The following is a 21,311-nucleotide window of genomic DNA, read 5'->3' as shown; positions in this document are numbered from 1 at the left end:
TTCATTTCTTCCATCAAAATAATAACCCATCAGTGTTAATGTTTTGTTCTCCAGAGCTTGGCCAAGGAAAAAGCTATTGGAACAGATTACGTTTTTTAGATACCTGTGAATTCATCATAGAACTCTTTTCCAAATCATTTTTCTGTGAATACTTCTTTCTTCCTGTGCTTGAACTTACACATGATCCAGTAGCAAATGTGAGGTACTGTACAAATTATATTAAATTAATAAAACACTGTGATTTATTCAGATGGCTTTGTGTTGCCATTTAATGCAGGTTGCCTTTGTTTCTGGAATAGAATTGATGTATTAAAACTCTGTAGATTTTTGTGTGTGTGTGTGTGTGTGTGTGTGTGTAAAATTTCTGAGTTTGGTGCTTTGTCAGCATAAAGAAGAAACTGAGCTGGAACAGGGCTAAAGAAAACATTTATAGAGAGATGAATGGATTTATTCTTAGTAATGTTAATTGGAAAGTATTGTGCAGCTATCCCGACTTTCCTTCCTTAATTTTTTTAATGTTAAGAAAGCAGAAGAAGCAATGAGAAAACATATGAGAATTGAAAGATAAAGACAATGATATCTAAATTACCCCCAAAATGCTGAGTTTGTGGCAGAGCAATTATACTACTGGAAATCTTCCTTAACAGTTTCCCTGAAATTCTCTGGAATAAAATAAAAACACTGTAATTAACAAAAGTATTGGGACAGGAGCAAAACTTATTTCTGCACAGTAGACTTAGGTTTTTGAGTACTAATCTTAAATTTCTCCAGTTGACAAGAATGCCTATGATTTGAAAGAAGAAAAAGCTTCATTAGAGATACATATACTTAGTAGCCTAGGAGGTCCGCTGTGGAAACAGAATGTTGAAATAAATATGCAAATGATATCACTTCGTTATACTAAAATAAAACAGATTTAGAAGAACGCATTATGGAGGTCAAAGAGGAAACTGAAAGATCTAGAGAGTTTTTAATACTCCAGTAGTGAAGAAATTAGTCCCAGTAAGCTTTGTGGGGAGCTGAGAGCACGAAACAAGAAGTCAAAGGCAATGTTAAATGCCATGGTTCGTGAATTCATGATTGGCAGTAAAGAAGCAAAGATCGTAGATAGAATTGTTTTCTTGAGCTCAAGAAAAGATAATGAAAAAGTGTGTGCTGGAGAACTACAGGAAAGATTATTTTTAGGAAGGAAGGTGGTGATGGAGACAAATTCAGGGTGAGGATATTTCTGTGATAACAAAAATCAAAATTGTTAAAGCTGTTTTTTCTATGGTAATATTTTTCTATGAAAGATGGACATTGATGGAGAGAAAACTAAAGAATATGAACACATTTGAATTATGAATTTGGTCAGTCCTGAATCAAATAAAAATAGGTTGTTCCATTGAGGCAGAGGTATGCAAGCAGAAACTCAAATATTTGGAGCATGTGTTGAAAATGATTGACAACTAGGGAATAACGATTATTCTATTTGGCAGTTAAAAATCATACTTGATGTGAGAGTAAGTTTGTCCTTTGTAATAGGAAAAATGTCTTGATCCTAAAGGAATCTATCCATCCCTAGTTCATCTGGTTCATCCAGCTGGGTGACTTTGAGCCAATCACACTCTCTCAGCCCAACTCATGTCACAGAGTTGTTTTGAGGAAAGTAGTAGGAGGAAGAAGTAGATATGTTTGCCCCTTATTTGTAAAAATAATAAAAGTGGGGGGGGAAATGAAAATGAAAGTAAAATTTTAAAAAATCTAAAATGTTTAGAAATATAATTACTGTACAGAAAATAGTAGAAACATGAAAATCTGATTTGCATAACATTGCTTAAAGGTCCATGAAGGAGATAGACAACAGTATGAAAAATTTCTATACATAACAGAATCGGGACAGTCTTCTTTACAGTTCCATAGGTAATATCAAGCCAACATGAACAAATGATCTCTGTCAGATAATAGGAATTTCATCACCAGAAACAAAAAACAGATGGAAATGAGTGTTAGTAGACATAGTAGACTTTTTCATATTTGGTTCAACTATATAAATATTCATAAAATACACCCAAGGGAACAGGGTTTTTTTGAAATTTACTAGTTTAGTTAAAAAGATAAAGACGTTTTTCAAAAAATTATATATACCATCCCTTTGAAATACTCAGCATCCTATTATCCTGGCTATTTTAACATATACATATACATATATACATACGTTACATACACACACACACATATAGGCTGCATACAGCAATAAGACATAGCTCTTTCAAGATCAGTGATCTCCCTGATATTGTCCCTCTACCTTATCTATTGTCTTCCCTGCTTCTCCTTCTCCCAAACTGCCAAACAAAATAATCTTTTTTCCCTAATTATCAATCCTGTCTATTTTAGCAACCATCATTTTACTGGGCTTTAACTCTTCTTTTAAGGCTTTGCAGCATAGTCTTTATTTACTTGAATATTATTTATCACTTCACAGTTTGCATGTTTCTGTTCATTTTTTAATCTTGTGTATATCTTCAGTTTTTTTAAAAATGTAAACATTATTTTCCTATATAGAATGAAACTTTGTTATTTATTACCAAAAGTGAAGTCAACCCTCAAGGTTCCCACAGACAAACATTTACTGCAGCAGCTAGAAATGAGTGTAAGAAAACTTCTATGTGAGGAAAAAGATAAAGACGTCTTGAACATTGTTAAAAAAGTATGTGAGGTTCTTTTATTCATTCAGTATTTTTCTTATATTTTTATAATAATTCTTAAGATAACACTTCATTGTACAAAATCATGGTTTGCTTAATGCAACAATTAAATCCAAGTAACACCTTGGTTTAGTGTGATATGTGAATCCAATTTATGAGTTGCAAAGTTTTTGAAATTTTGTTCATGCTATTCATATTTGAGATAAATCAAATATAATGGTCTTACTATAAATGTATAAAGGTAAAAGGTAAAGGTTCCCCCGCACGTGCATGCTAGTCGTTTCCGACTGTAGGGGCCGGTGCTCATCTCCGTTTCAAAGCCGAAGAGCCAGCGCTTGTCCGAGGACGTCTCCGTGGTCATGTGGCCGGCATGACTAGACGCCAAAGGCGCACGGAACGCTGTTACCTTCCCACCATAGTGGTCCCTATTTTTCTACTTGCATTTTTACGTGCTTTCAAACTGCTAGGTTGGCAGAAGCTGGGACGAGTAACAGGCGCTCACTCTGTTACGCGGCACTTGGGATTCGACCCGCCAAACTGCCGACCTTCTGATCAACAAGCTCAGCGTCCTAACCCACTGAGCCACCGCATCCCCCATAAATGTATAGGAAGGAACATATAGTTACAATGAATTTTGGATCATATATAGTTCAAACATATGCATCCATAATTAGAAGTCTCTTATGTTATGATCAGTAAGCTTCTGCTTAAAGAATGTTACATGCTTCTAGTAGGTAGGCATCCCAGTTCCCAAGGTAGCCTGGTATCTTATCCTCTGGATGAGTCTATGTCCTTTCTAAAATTGCTAGTAGGAAATCCAAACCATTTGAGATTCTTTTAAAACAATTATGGCAAACCTATAATAATACTAAGTATTTTTTTAATAGATGGTACTAGAACTTGACAGAATGGATACCTCTTTAGATGCTGTAAGTATAAACTCAAATGATAGCGGTAATAATCTGCTGAAACTTCCAACATGATTGCTGATCTTCTGGTTTCACATTTGAACAGTTTCAGAAGAGGTTTTATGAAAATGACCTATTGGATCAGCAGAAAGAAAGAGAGGAACAACTTCTTTTGGAAATGGTATGTTTATTGCATGAAAAAGGTGTTACTTGACTATCATACCAAGTACCAGTGAATTCTAATTTAAGGTTTACAATTATTTTTTATGAATTTGCATTAGAAATGCTCTAAAAATTCTTAAGCATTTACCTTATTCTTGAAGATAAGATGTGGGGAAATGTTGGTGCAAAAAGACACTGAGTTTTTTGTATGTAACTTACCTTGAAAAGATAGATTTCAGGTTGCTGTGAGTACAAAATGCATTAGGAACCATATCACCAAATGTTTGATACTAATAAGAACTGGTATGAGGTGTTGATTGCACTTCACGTTACATCATCTCAGTAATCCTAAAATGTAGTCAACATTATTCTCATGTTATGAATGGAATCATAGTGGCTTGCCTAAGAGTAACATTAATTCATAGTCAGCTCTGGCGTAGAACATTTCACTGTTTACTGTGGACCCCAAAAAGTATCTCATCCTGTAATATTTTGCTTCAATATTCAGATGATTCAGATGCCAGTTTCTGCCTTCATACATTGCTTCACTTCATCCTTTGGTGAAGTTAGTTTATTTTGCTAAATGGGAGGATTTGCTTTTTTCATCATAGGCATGATTTTAATACCCAGGAAATTCCAGAGTATACACTCCCTTCTGTGTGGACTCTATTTTTAACAACTCTAGATATTATGCCATGTATGCAATTGAGACCTTTAGATCCAAATCAAGATTACTTTGGAGAAAGTATTGGTCTCCACAAGTAGAATATCTAAATCAGAGAAACAATTGGTTTTCCCCAATCTGGGTGCTCTCCTAGAATTTTACAGCTGTGTCTTTTTTTTCTAGAGAGAAAGCAACTAAACAGTGTGGTAGCATAGAAGGAGAGCTTATTTATATATTTATGGCTTTATTTTTAGGGGAGGTTGGCAGCTTCTGCACCAAAATACACTTTGAACAAACAATTCTTTTATCATTGATAACATAAAGCATTTCAGGCTGTTTTTTTGAACCTAGGCAGATCATAAAACCATGCTAGCACAAAAGATGCAGCCTATTAATCTAGATTTTATTTTTCCATTAACACTTTTATTACATTGTTTTCCTACTAGGAACAATTAGAAAAAGAGAAACAGCAAAATGAGAGCAGGTCTACAAATATGAGTGATAAAATATATGAAAAGAAGCGTAAGTTGTTGTGATTTTTATGGGGTTGTTTCCTTTCTCCAAAGGCCTTGCTTGCTTGCTTGCTTGTTTATTATTTATTTATTTAACAAACAGTGATCAGCTGGAGGTGGTAGATATTATTGTATTAATTAAAAACCTCTAGGGATAGTTGCTGCTAACTTACTATAAGAGCATGTTATAGCAGTGTATTTGAAGTAGGAAGTCCAAACTTAATATTATGGAAATGACCCAGTTCTTATTTGCTAGGGAACGTTTCCACACAAAACCATTGGAGGCCAAACTACTGACTGTTGAGGGCTATTATTTGAAATGGATTGGTACAATTATCAAAATATATTATGGAAAAGCCTTATTTTTTATAATTTTTATTGCTTTTTAAATAATAATATTATTATTGCTTTTTAAATAATAGCAAAAGAAGAAAAGAACAAAACATAAAATACATAATAAAAATTACAGTGCTTTTAAAATGAGTAAAAAATTACAACAGAAAATAAAATATAATATTACATTATTTGTAATAAGTATACTTTTGTACACTGGCACCTTGAAGCCATAATTAATGATGGGGGAAAGTTGAATCTATAGTTAATCTCTATATAGTGCATATAATAACCTTTGTTTTAGGTAGAGACAGTAAAGCATCATCAACGTTGGCCAAAACTATCCCAATGTCTGTTTCTGGAAATCCTTCAGGCGCTTCAACAAGTAAGAAACAAATCTCTTTTGCATAATTTTTAAAATCAAATCTATATTGCAAAGCACATAAAGGAATAAGTAGAAAAGCGTCATGTCTCAGGTGACCTGTGGAAGGCATTAAAGCAGGGATCTTCAAACTTTGTCCTTTTGTGACTCATGGACTTCAACTCCCAGAATTCCTCAGCTAGCGTGCCTGGCTGATGAATTCTGGAAGTTGAAGTCCATGAGTCATAAAAGGGCAAAGTTTGAAGACCCCCTGCATTAAAGGTATATCTGCACTGGAAATACTTTTAAAAATTCAGGAAAATATTCAAAAATGTATCTGCCTTGAAAGTAGCCCATATTGAACTGTATAGCACAGCCAAAACTTCAGGAGTTGACCAACGAAATGTTTTATGAAATGTTGTATTATGTCATAAAATTGCTTTATGATAGTTTTTTGTCATAAAATTGGCCAAATTTCAATTTCATGATAGTCATGGATCCTGAATTTAGGATGCATTTTTAAATTAGCCCTTTTGAGCCTTAATGTCCCCAGCTGGAAAGATAATATTGACTTTTTAGCAAACATTGAGGAACTGAATGTTTAAAGATTAAATGTGCTTTTATCTACCTTTCATATGGAAGTTATTGCAGGAGAAATATTAAAATAAGGTGAATGGAGTGAGAATATAATTGCATAAGAAGCAAGAAGCTTGGGAAATTTTGAAAAGTGAGATAATAAAGGCCCAGTCTAGCACAATACCAAGAAAGAAGAAAAATAACAGCTTTCAAAAGAAACCAGCATGGCTGCATAAAGAACTCTCTGATAAACTGAAAGATAAAAAGGACAAGTATAAGAAGTGGAAAGAGGGGCACATAACTAAGGCAGAATATCAGCAAACAGCCCGTGCCTGCAAAGATGAAGTGAGAGAAGCTAAGGCTCAAAATGAACTAAGGCTTGTGACCAAAGTCAAAAAAAAACCAAAAAAAAAACCTTCTTTCAACATATAAGAAACAAGAAAAAAGTTAAGGAAATGATTGGTCCATTAGTGCGGGAAAGTGGCAAGAAGGTGACAAGCAACAGGGAGAAAGCAGAACTATTTAACTCGTTTTTTGCATCTGTCTTTACACAAAGGGAAAAAACAGTCCAACCTACCAAAACCAGTGCCATAAAATGTTGCGCTGAGCGACCGATCAGGGTTCCGGCCTCAACTCTTAGAGCCCCGTAACAGGGGTGAGAATTTAGAGGGACCCTCGCAAGGGTGAACACCTTGAATATGGAAGGATTTTGCCCTTTGCCACCGACCCAGTGTGCCGGACATTCCAACGGTCACACTTGGGAACTGCGATAGCGCAGGAACAGGATCCTAGGACAAACTGAGGCACCAACACAAGTTTGTTCAAGGTGAGAGAGCACAGAGTGCCCGGGGTGGATGGTGTTGCCCCCGAACAGCTTTGCACAGCACTCTTTTATTGGGCAGTTTCATCAGGGAGGGGGAAGTACACTCATGAGGGAGCAACATATGGAAGGTCATAGGAAAACATAACTCATTGCATACAACTGCTAATGAAGAGAGCAAAGGTCATCACAGGAAACAATAAAGCATAGCTTATCGTATACAAATGCTAACAGAGAACTGCTAATGAAGAGGGCAAAGGTCATTACAGGAAACAATAAAGCATAGCTTATCGTATACAAATGCAAGGACAATTACAAGAGACATTATCACAGGAAGGTATAACTTGAGGCAAGGACAATTTCAAGAGACAGGAAGCCATATCTTGAGGCAAAGGCAATTACAGGAGACAAGTCTTGTTATATACAATTGTAAATGAAGCAGGAGACAAAGGTTTATCACTAAAGACAGGAATGCAGAACTTCATAACCTTGCATACAATTGCAAATGGAGCAGGCAGAGGTTTATCACAGGAATGCAGAACTTTACAATTGTAAATGGGGGAAGGCAGAAGTTTTATCACTAGAGACAGGATTATCACTAGAGACAGGAATGCAGAACTTTATAACCTTGTATACAATTGCAAATGGAGCAAGCAGAAGTTTTATCACTAGAGACAGGAATGCAGAACTTTATAACTTTCAATATAGGAATCAAAAAAGGTCTTTGGGAGTCTAGGATAACTACAATAAAAAACAGAATAGAAACGCAAGTTAAGATAGGCAAGAAAATGGTAAGTGAGCACCTGTCCAGCCTAGACGAGTTCAAATCACCAGGACCAGACGGATTACACCCCAAGGTTCTCAAGGAACTGGCAGACGTGATCTCATAACCACTGAACTATATTTTTCAAAGATCCTGGAGCACTGAGGAACCACCAGAGGACTGGAAGAGAGCTGATGTAGTTCCCATCTTCAAAAAAGGGGAAAAAATAGATCCAGGAAACTACAGACCTACCAGCCTGACCTCAATACCTGGGAAGATTCTGGAAAAGATAAACAACAAATCAGCGAACACCTTGATGCGAACAAAGTTATCACTAAAAGCCAACATGGGTTTGTCAAAAACAGATCATGCCAGACAAATCTTATTACATTCTTTGACCAAGTGACAAAACTAGTGGACCAGAGGAATGCTGTAGATATAATTTACTTGGACTTCAGTAAGGCATTTGATAAAATAGATCACAACCTACTACTTGATAAGATAGAAAAATGTGGATTAGATAGCATCACCACCAGACGGATTCGTAGCTGGCTGACAGGCCGTACTCAGCGTGTGGTCCTCAATGGAACTGCATCTACATGGAAGGAACTGTGTAGTGGGGTACCCCAGGGCTCTGTTCTGGGCCCAGTGCTCTTCAACATCTTCATCAACAATTTAGATGAGGGGATAGATGGGGAACTCATCAAATTTGCAGACGACACCAAGCTGGCAGGAATAGCCAATACTCCAGAAGATAGGCTTAAGATACAGGAGGATCTGGACAGACTCGAACACTGGGCTCTATCTAACAAAATGAAATTCAATGGTGAAAAAAGTAAGGTTCTACATTTAGGCAGGAAAAATCAAATGCACAGGTATAGTATAGGTGGTACCTTGCTCAATAGTAGCAACTGTGAGAGAGATCTCGGAATCCTAGTGGACAATCACTTAAATATGAGCCAGCAGTGTGCTGCAGCTGCCTAAAAAGTCAGCACAGTGCTAGGCTGCATAAAATGAGGGATAGAATCAAGATCGCGTGAAGTACTAATAACACTTTACAATGCCTTGGTAAGGCCACACCTGGAATACTGCATCCAGTTTTGGTCACCACGATGTAAAAAAGATGTTGAGACTAGAAAGAGTACAAAGAAGAGCAACAAAGATGATTGGGGGACTGGAGGCTAAAACATATAGGGAACGGTTGCTGGAATTGGGTATGTGTAGTTTAATAAAGAGAAGGGTGAGGGGGTGACATGATAGCAGTGTTCCAATATCTCAGGGGCTACCACAAAGAAGAGGGAGTCAAGCTATTCTCCAGAGCACCTGAAAGCAGGACAAGAAGCAACGGGTGGAAACTAGTCAAGGAGAGAAGCAACCTAGAACTAAGGAGAAACTTCTTGACAGTTAGAACAATTAACCAGTGGAACAACCTGCCTCCAGAAGCTGTGAATGCTCCAACACTGGAAGTTTTTAAGAAGAGACTGGACAGCCACTTCTCTGAAATGGTATAGGGTTTCCTACCTGAGCAGGGGGTTGGACTTATTATTATTATTATTATTATTATTATTATTATTATTAGTAGTAGTAGTAGTAGTAGTAGTAGTAGTAGTAGTAAAATAAGAGACATGCCCAAAAATTACTGGATGATGAACAAATGTGGGCTGATACAAAAGTGAATGACCAGTATGAAAAACGTAATTGAGGTGGTAATACAGAGAAAACAAATTGGGGATGAATTGTAAACAAATATGGGGGTGTGGGGGGAAATGAATGAGCCATGACAAAGGAGATGACTAAGAATATTTTGTTAGGCGAGAGTTGATGAGAGTCTCAAGAAGAAAGAATTGAAAAATTTAAAGAACAAAAGGCAGCATAAGAAAATGGTGGAAGTAAGGATGATTTGCAAAGATAGGAAGTTATTGAAAGTTATTGGATATTGGTGTGAACTAGATACAGTTTTTCTTGTCTCATACTTTCATGTTTCCCGTTATGATTTGAACTCTTTTTCTGCACTCTATAGAATACTGCTTACCTCAAAATAATAACTGATGGGTATGTGCATGTGGGTGAATGTACTAAGTTTTTTTTTGGGGGGGGGAGTCTCCCCAGGTAGATCTAATCTCACCTTTGGTCCAGGTTTTGCAGATACCTTTCTCCTGGTTTTCTATCTTTAATTTCTTTGTTTATTATTATAATTCTTTGTGTTTTTCTTAAGCTTGTTTACCATCAAAAGGAATTATGTGATGAAAATGTATATATTTTCTACCTTTTCCAGAACTCAAGATGGTAAAGATAGCACAATATAATAATATAAATAATAGAACTTCAAATTCTAATAATCATTGCCTGTATGGTTAACTTGTATTCAGTGAAATTAGATCACATGTCTTGTCAGAATTCCATAAAATTCATAACTGGACCTTTATGTTCCGTGAGGATAATGGTTTTTGGAACATAAACATGTTTTTAAAAAAAAACAAAAAAAAACAGCTATTCATGCCTATTAGCATTACTCATTGGCAGATTATGGATTGCACTTGCAGTTATATATTTGCTAAGAAAGAGCTATATTATTAATTACAATTTTTCTTTTAGGCAAAGAAGTAAAAAAGTCTAAATTGGTTAGAAGTCAGTCTTTCAGTACTCAAGCTCTGCAGTCAAAATATGGCAACATTGACAAATGCCCCAGGTATGTAATATTTTGTTTACTCTAATGTTAGGTGCATGATTGTAGTGTACAACCTATACTGTAGCTGCTCATTATGGAAGCATAACATTTGCTTTGCCAATTCAAGCATATGGTTCCAAAAACCAAAAGTAAGCAGTGGGGTACCACAAGGCTCAATCATAGGCCCAGTACTTTTCAATATCTTCAACAATGACTTAAGATGAGAGAATTGAAGGGGAACTCATCAAATTTGCAGATGACACCAAACTGGCAGGAACAGCCAACATCCCAGAAGATCAGCTCAGGACTCAAAAAGATCTTGACAAACTTGAACAATGGGCCCTATCCAACAAAATGAGTTTTAATGTGGAGATAAGCAAAATTTTACATTTAGGCAGGAAAAATCAAAGGTTTAAGTACAGATTAGGCGAGACCTGGCTCAAAAACAGCAACTGTGAGAGGGACTTTGGAGTCCTGGTGGATGATCACTTGACTATGAGCCAGCAGTGTGCAGCAGCTGTCAAAAAAGCTAGTACAGTATAGAATCAAGATCACGCGAAGTATTAGTACCGCTTTTTAAAACCCTAGTAAGACCACACCTGGAATGCTGCAATCCATTTTGGTCACCATACTACAGAAAAGATGTTGAGACCTTGGAAAAAGTTCAGAGAAGAGCAACTAAGATGATGAAAGGCCTGGAGACTAAAACATATGAAGAACGGCTGCAGGACTTGGGTTTGGCTAGTCTAAAGAAAAAAAATAGGGGCGACATGATAGCAGTATTCCAGTATCTGAGGGGCTGCCACAAAGAAAATAGGGTCAGGCTGTTCACCAGAGCACCAGAGGGGAGGACGAGAAACAGTGGTTGGAAGCTGATCAAAGAGAGAAGCAACCTGCAATTAAGGAGAAACTTGCTCACAGTGAGGACAATCAACCAGTGGAACAGCTTACCCCCAGAAATCATGGGTGCTCCATCTCTGGAAGTTTTTGAAAAGAGATTGGACAATCACCTGTCTGAGATGGTATAAGTCCTCCTTCTCAAGCAGGGGGATGGACTAGAAGACCTCCAAGGTCCCTTCCAGCTCTATTCTATTCTGAAGAAGGAAGGGCTGAAAGGAAAATTTGTTCTTTGAGTGATGTGCCATACTTTAAAAATTAAATGGATAAAAAATGGAAGGGGCCAAATGTGTCTATATTTTTTAAAAGCTAGCAAATGTGATATTTCTGAGGGCCAGAAAAGCTAGCACGTGGAGGGGAGGGTAACTCCTGTGATAGGCCAGAGAAAGGAAGCTCGGATCTTGAAGTTTCAAGTTTTCCTTTCTTCAGCCCAGTACAGCAGTCATTTTGGGAACACAGATGGGAGGAGAATTCCCATGTTGGGCTGCAGAAAGAAGCTTGGATCCAGAAGATCTAAGCTTCCTTTCTCCAGCCCTGCAGAGTGGTTGCCTTCCACACATGAAGGGGAAAGGAACTCCTGTGATGGGTTGTCATGTGATCACTATTTGCAACATTCTCTACTGGCCTTCCCAGAAAAATCAATTGGAAAACTGACAGGGAAGGTTGTAAGCTACTGTTGCCTGCCAAAGGATATCCCCCTTCCCTCCATTCATAGGGGAAAGGGAGATTCCTTTGCTGGACTGCAGAAATGAAGCTTGGATTGCTGCATTGAGGGGAGGGGAACTCCTGCATTGAGCTGGAGAAACACAGGCCAGGAATACTTTTTCATGCAGAGATGGGAGCTACATGCCCACTTTTGGCAGGCAGCTATTTCACTCTGACCACTCAACAACCCATGCGGTCATTTAACTATTACAATTGGGAGACCCAGGATTGCGGTGGTTAAGCAAAAAGATCATTACGACAACTTAACAATCAAGATTTCAGGTGTAATTGTGATACCGGTAATAAGTTGAGGACTATTACTTTATAACTATGTTGTGCAAGGTTGTGAACTGTCTTGAAATCTCTGAAATGAAAAATTATAAAAACTAATAATGATAAGTACACATTATAACACTCCCATTATATTTTTGTTATATCTTCAGCAAGAGTTCTTCAATAGGCTATACTTCAGTGTCAGGAGTAGCAAAGAATTCTATGTTCTCATTTACTGGTAAGAAAACTGTGCTACTTTTCATTAATTCGTTCATTCATTTATTTATATTTCATACTGAACTGTTCATCTTCCTTAAATAAAATAATATTTTATTACAATTCTTTTAGTGGCTTTGTTTTGTTTCCAAAGAGTCCAGTGGCCTTAGTTTTGTCCCAATTGCAAGAAATTATTTAAGCTAGCATACCTGCTTGATAATCAGTTCATGCAACTAACAAAAATTTGTAGCTCTGAAACAAATTACCATATTTTTCGGACCATAAGACGCACTGGACCATAAGACGCACCCAGTTTTTAGAGCAGGAAAACAAGAAAAAAAATTCTTTCTCCTTCTCTCTCTCTCCCTCTCTTTCTCTCTCTCTCTCTTTCTTTCCCTCCCTCTCCCATTGTCCCTTCCTTCCTTCCTTCCTTCCTTCCTTCCTTCCTTCCTTCCTTCCTTCCTTCCTTCCTTCCTTTCCTCCCTCGCTCTTTGTCCTTCCCTCTCTGCATTAGAGCAGTACCCGCGGAGGCGGCCCTGCAGCCCAGCTTTCTCTTGCAGAAAGCAATCTGAAATGGAGTGAGGGAGATTGCCAGAAATGCGAATCGGCCGATCTCGCGCTCCTGCAAACTCCCTCGCTCGGTTTCAGCTTCCTTTGCTACAAGAGAAAGCAGGCTGAAACGAGGCAGATTGCAGCAGCGCGAGATCAGCCGATTCGCATTCCTGGCAATCTCCCTCACTCCGTTTCAGCCTGCTTTCTCTTGTAGCAAGGGAAGCTGAAACCGAGCGAAGGAGAGTGCAGGAGCGTGAGATCGGTGTTTCTCAGCACGTGCCGATTCGTGCTCCTGGCAATCTCCCTTGCTTTCCACTTGCGGAGGTTGGGGCTGGCCATACGGATCACCTTCGGACCATAAGACGCACCTTCGTTTTCCCCCCCCAACTTTTGGGGGAAAAAAGTGCATCTTATGGTCCGAAAAATGCGGTAGTTTAATTATAATCTGATTTTCTGAAATTTTATATATTTTCTTTCAGACGATTCCTTTCGAACTCGTCCCAACAATGTCAGTGGCACTGCTGCTTTTAACTCTACTTCCACCTTACCATCTTCTTCTCGTAACACAAATAACACGGTTGATCAAAAAAGCAATGGGAATAAAGAGAGCCATTCACGGAAGGTTAGCTTGTAAGTGATCAACTAAAATTAGTGCAGAATTAAAGATTACAATAAATAACTGATTTTTCATTTTCACACTTTTAAGTTGTTTCTCATACTCAGGATGAAAATGAATTCTGCTTATGTTGTCATTTCCACAGCTATGTCGAGATAATTATTTATGATTGTTTTAACCACTGTTTTAGCAAGAATACAGAAGTAGAGGTTACAGATTCATTCTAATTTATTACTAAGACTAGACAACCCATGAATTAAGTTATGGTTTAACGCTTCTGATTTAGTATTGGGGACCTGTTTTGGTAAGCTGTTTTGGTAAGCTGTTTCATCTCAAAAACAATGTTCCTGGCCCAAATATATGGTACAAAGAACTAGAATTATTATGGTAGTTCTGGTTAGTATGATGACTAAAGTAATCATTACACTGGTTTTCAGGAACAGCTGCAATTGAGTTATCACTGTATTTTAATGCTGTTAGATATGGGTAAGGGTAGTGTGGAATTAGTATTCATTATCTCTATGAATCACACATATGACTTTGTACTTGTACTGATCATCATTCTGGAATAATAGCTTTAGATTCAGATGATGGTCAAAAGAGGTACAAATTCATATGTATGAATGTACTGATAATTAAAGAAGCATTGTGTACTTAGGCACTGTTATTTTGCAATTTGATTCATCAGCAGCCTGTATTTTTTGATATTACAGGTAATCCTCAGTTTACAACTGGTGATTTAACAACTGTTTGAAATTACCATTGTCTCAGAAAGAGTGCTTTATGGCCCATAAAGCACTTCTGGCTATCGTAAACATTGTGCTGCTCCCCCTGTGATCACACGACCACATTTGTGGCATTTGGCAACCTGTTCACATTTAATGACCAATTCCCAAGTGCCCTTGGATCATGTGATTGCCCTTTGCAATCATCTCTGTTAACTTTCTCAGAAAGTCAGTGGAGAAGCCGACAGGGAAGGTTGCAAGCTGCTGCCACCTGCCTGAGAACTCCCTCTTGTTCTTGGGGTTTGGCTGACATTGCTGCCTGCTGAGTTGGACCCTCAGCCCCTCTGCTGGGCTGCAGAGATGGGGCTTTGATTGCAGACGTCTGAGCCCTGTCTCTGCAGCCTGGCAGATGCGGAGGCATGTGCACATGGAAGAGCACTGGAAAGCTTGTGAATATAGGAAATCTTCAACTTGTGACCACAATTCTGTTGTTAAGTGAGACATTTGTTAAGTGAGTTTTGCCCCATTTTACGACTTTTCTTGCCATAGTTGCTAGTGCATCACTGCAATTGATAAGTTAGTAACACGATTGTTAAGTGAATCTGGCTTCCCCATTGACTTTGCCTGTCAGAGGTTCACAAAAGGGATCACATGACCTTGGGACAGAGCAAAGGTCATAAATATGAACCAGTTGTCAAGCATCTGACTTTTGGTCACATGATCATGAGGATGCTGCAAAGATCGTAACTATAAAAAACAGTCATAAGTCATATTTTTCAGTGCTGTTGTAACTTTGAATGATCGCTAAATGAACTGTTGTAAGTACTACCTGTACCATTGTTTTGAAAACCAGAAAGATGTATGATTGCATCTCAGTTTGTATTTCAGCAGTGTTCATCTGGAAGCTGTGGGAATTCCCAGATACCTGAATCAATGTTCAGTTTATAGTAGGCCTGTAACTTTCATTTGTAGTGCATTGCTGTTCATAGGATTTCATCCAGAAAGTAGTTTTATCCACAGGAGACTTGCATCAGTGAATTTGGAAACAGAACATATTCATTTCCATTGCTAGTAAATACACTGCGTTAAATGAGTCATACTCAAATAGACAGCAAACATGAATCACAAACATAGGTAATTACAAAAGAAGTATGTTCTGTGACTATTGTACTGCATTTGTTTTTTTTAACCTTTTGTTCATTGTGAAGAGCTTCAGACATTTTCTTTCAACATAATAATTTATATTCTTACACTCCTTCACAAAGCATTAAAACATATAGCTAGTCAGGCATTATGTGTACTTAAGATGAAGAATTTTAATGTGGGTTTGGATAAGTAATACTTTACCATGTGGGCATATACTGCTAAAGTATCTGGTAATGTTCTAAATAATTCCTTTAATTTAACATTAGTGCTCAGAAATAAATATCTTTAACAAGGATACAGGAAACTTATTCACATTATTACTCATCAAATTAAGGTATATAAATTACAATGACAGGCAGGTATGATTGCTCTGGCAATATTATTTATGTTTAAGATAGTTGTCTTTCACCATAATCTTTCTAACAGTGAAGCAATGGTAGCACAAAAGAAAGCCACTTTGGTCTAGGGTTAAGGCACCAGACTAGAAAACAGAAGATTATGAATTATAGTCCCATATTGCTCATGAAAGCCTGCTGGATGGTTTGGGGCCAGTCACTCCCTCAGCCCAATTAAATGAGAAGGAATTAATTGGTCAATTCCTGTTGCAACCAATGAGTTAATACTCAGTTGATCTGAAAAAAGTGCACTTATGGGAAAATGCTAGGAAGAAAAAGAAGAAAAAAGCAAAAGACCACCTTGAATTGTAGCACTTTAACTCATGTGGCAGCAATATTGCATGAGGATTCTGTAGTAAGACCAATATTGTATGTGCTGCTGCTTTCTGGACCGGCTGAAACTTCTGAATGCTTTTTACGGACAGCCTGTATAGAGCATGCTGCAGTAGTTCAATCAGTAGGTGACTAAGGTGTGTGATTGACCATGAAATGTCTTCTGATTCAGAAATGAGTACAAGCTATAATTGTATGAAGGTTTCTTGGCCATGGCTGCCATCTGGTTTTCAGACAAGAACCATGAGTCTAAGAGGATCCTCAGATTGCAGACCAACTTTGCATAGGCGAATGATACCCTATCCAAATTTAACAATGGAAATTCACGGCGGGGTGGGAGGGCAAGTGCCAAATCCACAGCCATTCAGTCTTTTTAAGCTTGAAGGTGATCCTTCCCTACCAGATGCACAAGTATCCTGTTCTGTACCAGCCTGCTACCGGCCCTGCAGAAAAGGCAGGGACAACCCCTTTTACAAGAAGGCAAGAGGCTGGAATTAAGCCTGCCAAATTTATTGATACAAAAACAAACGGAACAAGACACGAACCAAGAAACAGGATCTTTTCAAGCGGTTGCCTTCAGCAAACCAGCCCTCCCACGCATTCCCCTTTTATACAGTTCAGGGCGTGGCTTCTCTCTGCCTCCTTCCGAGGTGCCCCATTGCCTTCCTCTGTTTACTCCTGATTGACTGCCTCCTGCGTCAGGCGTCCTTGAACAGGGCCAGCTGTGGGTCATCTTCATCCACGCTGTCAGGCTCACACAGCTGGGTCTCCGTCGTGACCAGGTGGGAGGGGCCTGGCTGAGGGCTCTCATCAGCAAGCTCTTCAACACCCCCCTCCTCCTCTGAGTCGTCCGACCCAACTGCCGAACCCACAGGCTGACTCTGAATCACAACATATCCAAGCACTGAGGATGCACCTCAGTAGCATCTCATGGAAGGCCCAGGGCAGTTGTATAACCACATATGGTCAACATACTAATACCCACAGGCTTACAGATGACTTCACCCAGTTTTCTGTATTGATCACTATTAAAACAAACGAGTCTGATTTTTTTTTAAAAAGGATTCTATAATAAAATTATTTTAATATGTATGTATATATGTTTTCCAAGCCAATAGTTTTAAAATTTATGTATTCTGAGGTCCATATGCAGACTTTTCTTTATTGCATAGTAATGGATGGACAATTTCCACACGAAGAAAATCCACAGGGTGTGGGAGATGGGTGGAAAGGAAGCCAGTGGAGTTGGATGGCCCAATGGATGGGAAAGTGGGTACGCCTTGAATCATGAATATTCTTTTTAAAAAGCAACACCTTGTTGGATTTAGAAGAAATAATGTTGATTCTTTTTACTTACAATACATGAGTTTAAGATCCCAACAGTTTTGGAGCTGTAAATGACGACTGCAAGAAGTTAGCAGTTCTGAACACTGTTAATTTGATCTGGTCTGTGTGGTAAGAGTGTTTTTCTTTCTCTCAAGGAAAAACAGAAAATCAAACTCCTAGAGCTGGTGAAAGAAACCATGTACACCAAAGACCACCAGAGGCAATGTGGCTGAAGCCAGGATTGGACAAAGCTAGAGTACAACCTTGAATTTAAGGACCAGGAAGGAGGGATTGATTTGATACCATAACGTTAACATCTTCTGTCAATTAAATAAATTCCTATGTTGTAAAATACCTTCATAGAAATAATGTAATATGTGCAGAATGCCAATGTTGTAAGTGAAGTGCTTAATTCAACGTTACTTTAGCAATGTGCTTTAAATCTGCTGCAGCTAAAGAGACAGGGTTTCCCTACTTCCCCCTCTCAATTATGCCTTCTACTAGTTCAGGTTATTCAGTTCGGAATGAAAGTGCCCTCTACTTTAAAATATAGCTATTTACAAGCTTATGGACTTCTAATTTGCCTTTGCTATGGAAATAGGGCCATATGTGTGAAATTGCTCTGCGTATAAGAATTAACTGAAAAAGTGACACTTTCTCTTTCAAAAAAGCTTTTAAATATCAAAGAAGCTTCAGTGTGGAATGTGGAAGCATGAACAGAGAAATGTGGAGAAGTGTGTAGTCCTTTAAAATAAACTTCTGCTATAATTTTAGATAATATTGCTTATCTGGTGTATAAAATGTCAAGAGGGATTTCTTTTCACTTTTTAATAAGAAACAGATACCTCCAAATAGCATATGAATGATTTCTTAAATTTCACATTGCAAATTTTATTGTACAAATACTTTGTTTTAATTTACCAGTATATTCTATTGTAGTTTCTCTTTATCCAACATTTTAGAATGATTAATCTAGTTTTTAATTAGTAATTAATTCAAGCCATCATGCTTTTAGCTATATCAATATCATTCTGTTTGTATTCATGCTAACATTCCTATCAAAATTTGCCTGCAAAATGCAGTTTTATTTAAAACATTCAATTTATGCCAATACTTGAGAGAGACTGTATGAAGCTATTGTCAGCTTCTCTACTTCACAAATGCAATCAGCAAAACTATATTGATATCAGACTATCTGTTTTTTTTAAATATGTTGGTGTATGATAAAGATAATCTAATTTGTGAATGAATAAATGTGTGGTTACTTTTTACAATGTGAAATAATGAATGCTTTATGCACAATAAAACTTAGGCCATTAAAATACTGGCATGTTTTGGGTGGGAGAGATTTAATTTGCAGCTTTTAATTTAAATTAAATAAAAAATAGACAGGAATATTCTGTATCCATTGCACTAGTGCAGGGGTAGGCAACCTCAGCTCTTTTATGACTCATGGACTTCAACTCCCAGAATTCCTGAGTCAGCTGACTCAGGAATTCTGGGAGTTGAAGTCCATGAGTCATAAAAGAGACGAGGTTGCCTACCCCTGCACTAGTGATTAATATGTAAATGATACATGCAGGATAGCAAAAATTCTCTGCTCCTATAGTAGTGAACCAACCCCTTGAACAATAAGGTATTCACTTAAACACCAAAGGAGCAATACCAGGAAAGGCTCGGTGATTAGAGTCTGTGCTGAAAATCTTAGTTTCAATACCATGTCTTTCCAGATGGGTTCTGCAAATGATATCTGTCTGAAGCTCTAGAGAACTGTTGCCATATTTAAATGATATTAAGCTCCATGAACTGGTGGCTTGCCTTGGAATGAGTGGGGTTTTTTATATTCTTAAGAAATGAACATTCACGGTATCATGCAGAGAGCATTCAGCAACCCAAATGTAGCAACTAAATTTCTCCATAATGTTTCTTTATTATCTCATCAGTAGACACTGTCCCAGATTTCTATCAATGTCAGTCCTTTTTTCTTAATTAACAGCAAATACAGCCTTCTCTTATGATGCAATTCATACACTGTTTCCCAAAAGTGACACTTTCCAGTATTTTGGGGTATTGCCCTTTTCTGAGTGCTCCATAATTATAAATTCTGTGATCAAGTCTATATAGTAATCCTTTGTGTTCAAAGAAGAAGCACTGTGGTGCAGTTATCCGTGACACAGAAGTGACTGCAGTCCCAGTCTGGAGGTGTAGAGTCTAGCACAGGCACTGGAAATCCATTATTGTAGTAACTGGGTATTACACTGTGATGCCACTCACACTTTTCTATCAGTTTTGGACAGTGCTGTCTTCAATGCTGATGGAGGCTTCATAGCACAGGGCTAGCCAATAGGTTCAGTCAACAGCCATAGCTTCTAGTTCCCTTGGCTGGATGACCCAGTGGCCCAAGGTTTCTTTTGCAGCATCTTGGAGTTGCATGGTCAACCTTTTGAGGTCTTTTCTCAGACTCTGGTATGCTATAGAGCAACTGGTAAGGCATATGGTGGTCATCCGTTCTGATAACATGTTCCACTCACATTGTCTGGGTTTTGATAATCAGGGATTTAATGCTGATGGACACTGTGATCCAAAACTTCCAGGTTGGAGATACAATTTTGTCAACATCTGCAAAAGATGGACTAGAGAACGCAATATGAAATTTTAGTTTTTTATGTGTCTTCAGTACAGTATTTAGGACTCACATCCAAATAAGAAAGAAGGAATAACTACCGATCAGCTTTCTAGAGATGATAAAAGATGATATGTTGATAAAGCACTCTAGTATGCAACTAGTGCCTGGTTGGCCTTGCTAATTTCTGCAGTCAATTTCTTTGTCCAAAGATGCATCACTAGAGATGATGCTTCCCAAGTATCTGGAGCTGTTTACATTTGTCAACTAGGTGTCATCAATACTGACTTTTGGTTCTACAGATATCATTTGGCATGGGCTGCTAAAGTAGTCCGGTCTTGTTCAGAGTGATAAGCTGGTTATCTGATAATCTAATCAGCCGATAATCAGAGCATAGCAGTGTCAGAAATTGTTCAGCATCAACTGGAAATCACTGTCTTTGTGCATCAAGAATGCACAGTCATTAGCAAAGAAGGTTTCTTGAATGACTATATAGAACACCTTGTGCACTCAAGTGGTGAAGGTCAAAGAGGGGGCCATCCAATTGGTACCTGATACACAAGTTCCACCTTCAGACCCCAGACAAAATGTGATAACATGCAAGTGAAGAACAGATTCAATAGAACTGGGTCTACCACACAATCCTGTTTTATTCCATTGGAAATAACAAATGCAGTTGATGTATCACCATGGTAAAGAACCTGTCTTGTCATTCTGTTGTACGGTAGCTGACTCAACCTTACAAATTTCCTTGGACATCCATAATATCTCAGGAAGATCCAGAGAGACTGCTCCTTTATAGTGTTTAATGCCTTTGTCAGATCAAGAAAGTAAGTAGGCATGTTCTGCTCACTGCATTTCTGGACTCGCCTAATGTCAAATATGCCTGCTCTACTCCATTCTGGCTGAAAGCCACATTGCACCTCTGGGACATTCCAAGACAATGACAAGTCCTTTCAAAAGAATGCAGGCAAAGAACCTGCCTGTGTTGGACAGCGTGTCGGACAGCAGTGAGATACCTCTGTAGTTTCCACAATCTGATTTGCTTCC

General features: G+C 38.1%; 1 protein-coding gene and 1 long non-coding RNA gene across 2 annotated transcripts in view; both read left to right on the top strand.

Annotated features, from left to right (window-relative positions):
• The window catches only part of PPP4R4 (protein phosphatase 4 regulatory subunit 4), a 49,233-nt gene extending 30,293 nt beyond the window's left edge, over window positions 1-18,940 (top strand). The window contains exons 14-23 of the mRNA XM_083379464.1: window positions 55-202; window positions 2,545-2,689; window positions 3,575-3,616; window positions 3,702-3,776; window positions 4,868-4,943; window positions 5,571-5,651; window positions 10,382-10,475; window positions 12,500-12,567; window positions 13,577-13,719; window positions 17,794-18,940. Of these exons, the coding sequence (XP_083235590.1) occupies window positions 55-202; window positions 2,545-2,689; window positions 3,575-3,616; window positions 3,702-3,776; window positions 4,868-4,943; window positions 5,571-5,651; window positions 10,382-10,475; window positions 12,500-12,567; window positions 13,577-13,719; window positions 17,794-17,871 (950 nt within the window). The 3' untranslated portion in view covers window positions 17,872-18,940. The remainder of the gene's footprint in view (window positions 1-54; window positions 203-2,544; window positions 2,690-3,574; window positions 3,617-3,701; window positions 3,777-4,867; window positions 4,944-5,570; window positions 5,652-10,381; window positions 10,476-12,499; window positions 12,568-13,576; window positions 13,720-17,793) is intronic.
• Window positions 1-21,311, top strand: part of LOC310650755 — an 852,012-nt gene that overhangs the window by 314,811 nt on the left and 515,890 nt on the right. The window lies entirely within an intron of this gene.

Source organism: Vipera ursinii (assembly GCF_947247035.1).
Source record: "Vipera ursinii genome assembly, chromosome: 1".
NCBI classification, from domain to species: domain Eukaryota; kingdom Metazoa; phylum Chordata; class Lepidosauria; order Squamata; family Viperidae; genus Vipera; species Vipera ursinii.
The sequence above is the reverse complement of the archived record's forward strand: the minus strand, read 5'-3'. Positions and strand labels throughout refer to the sequence as shown.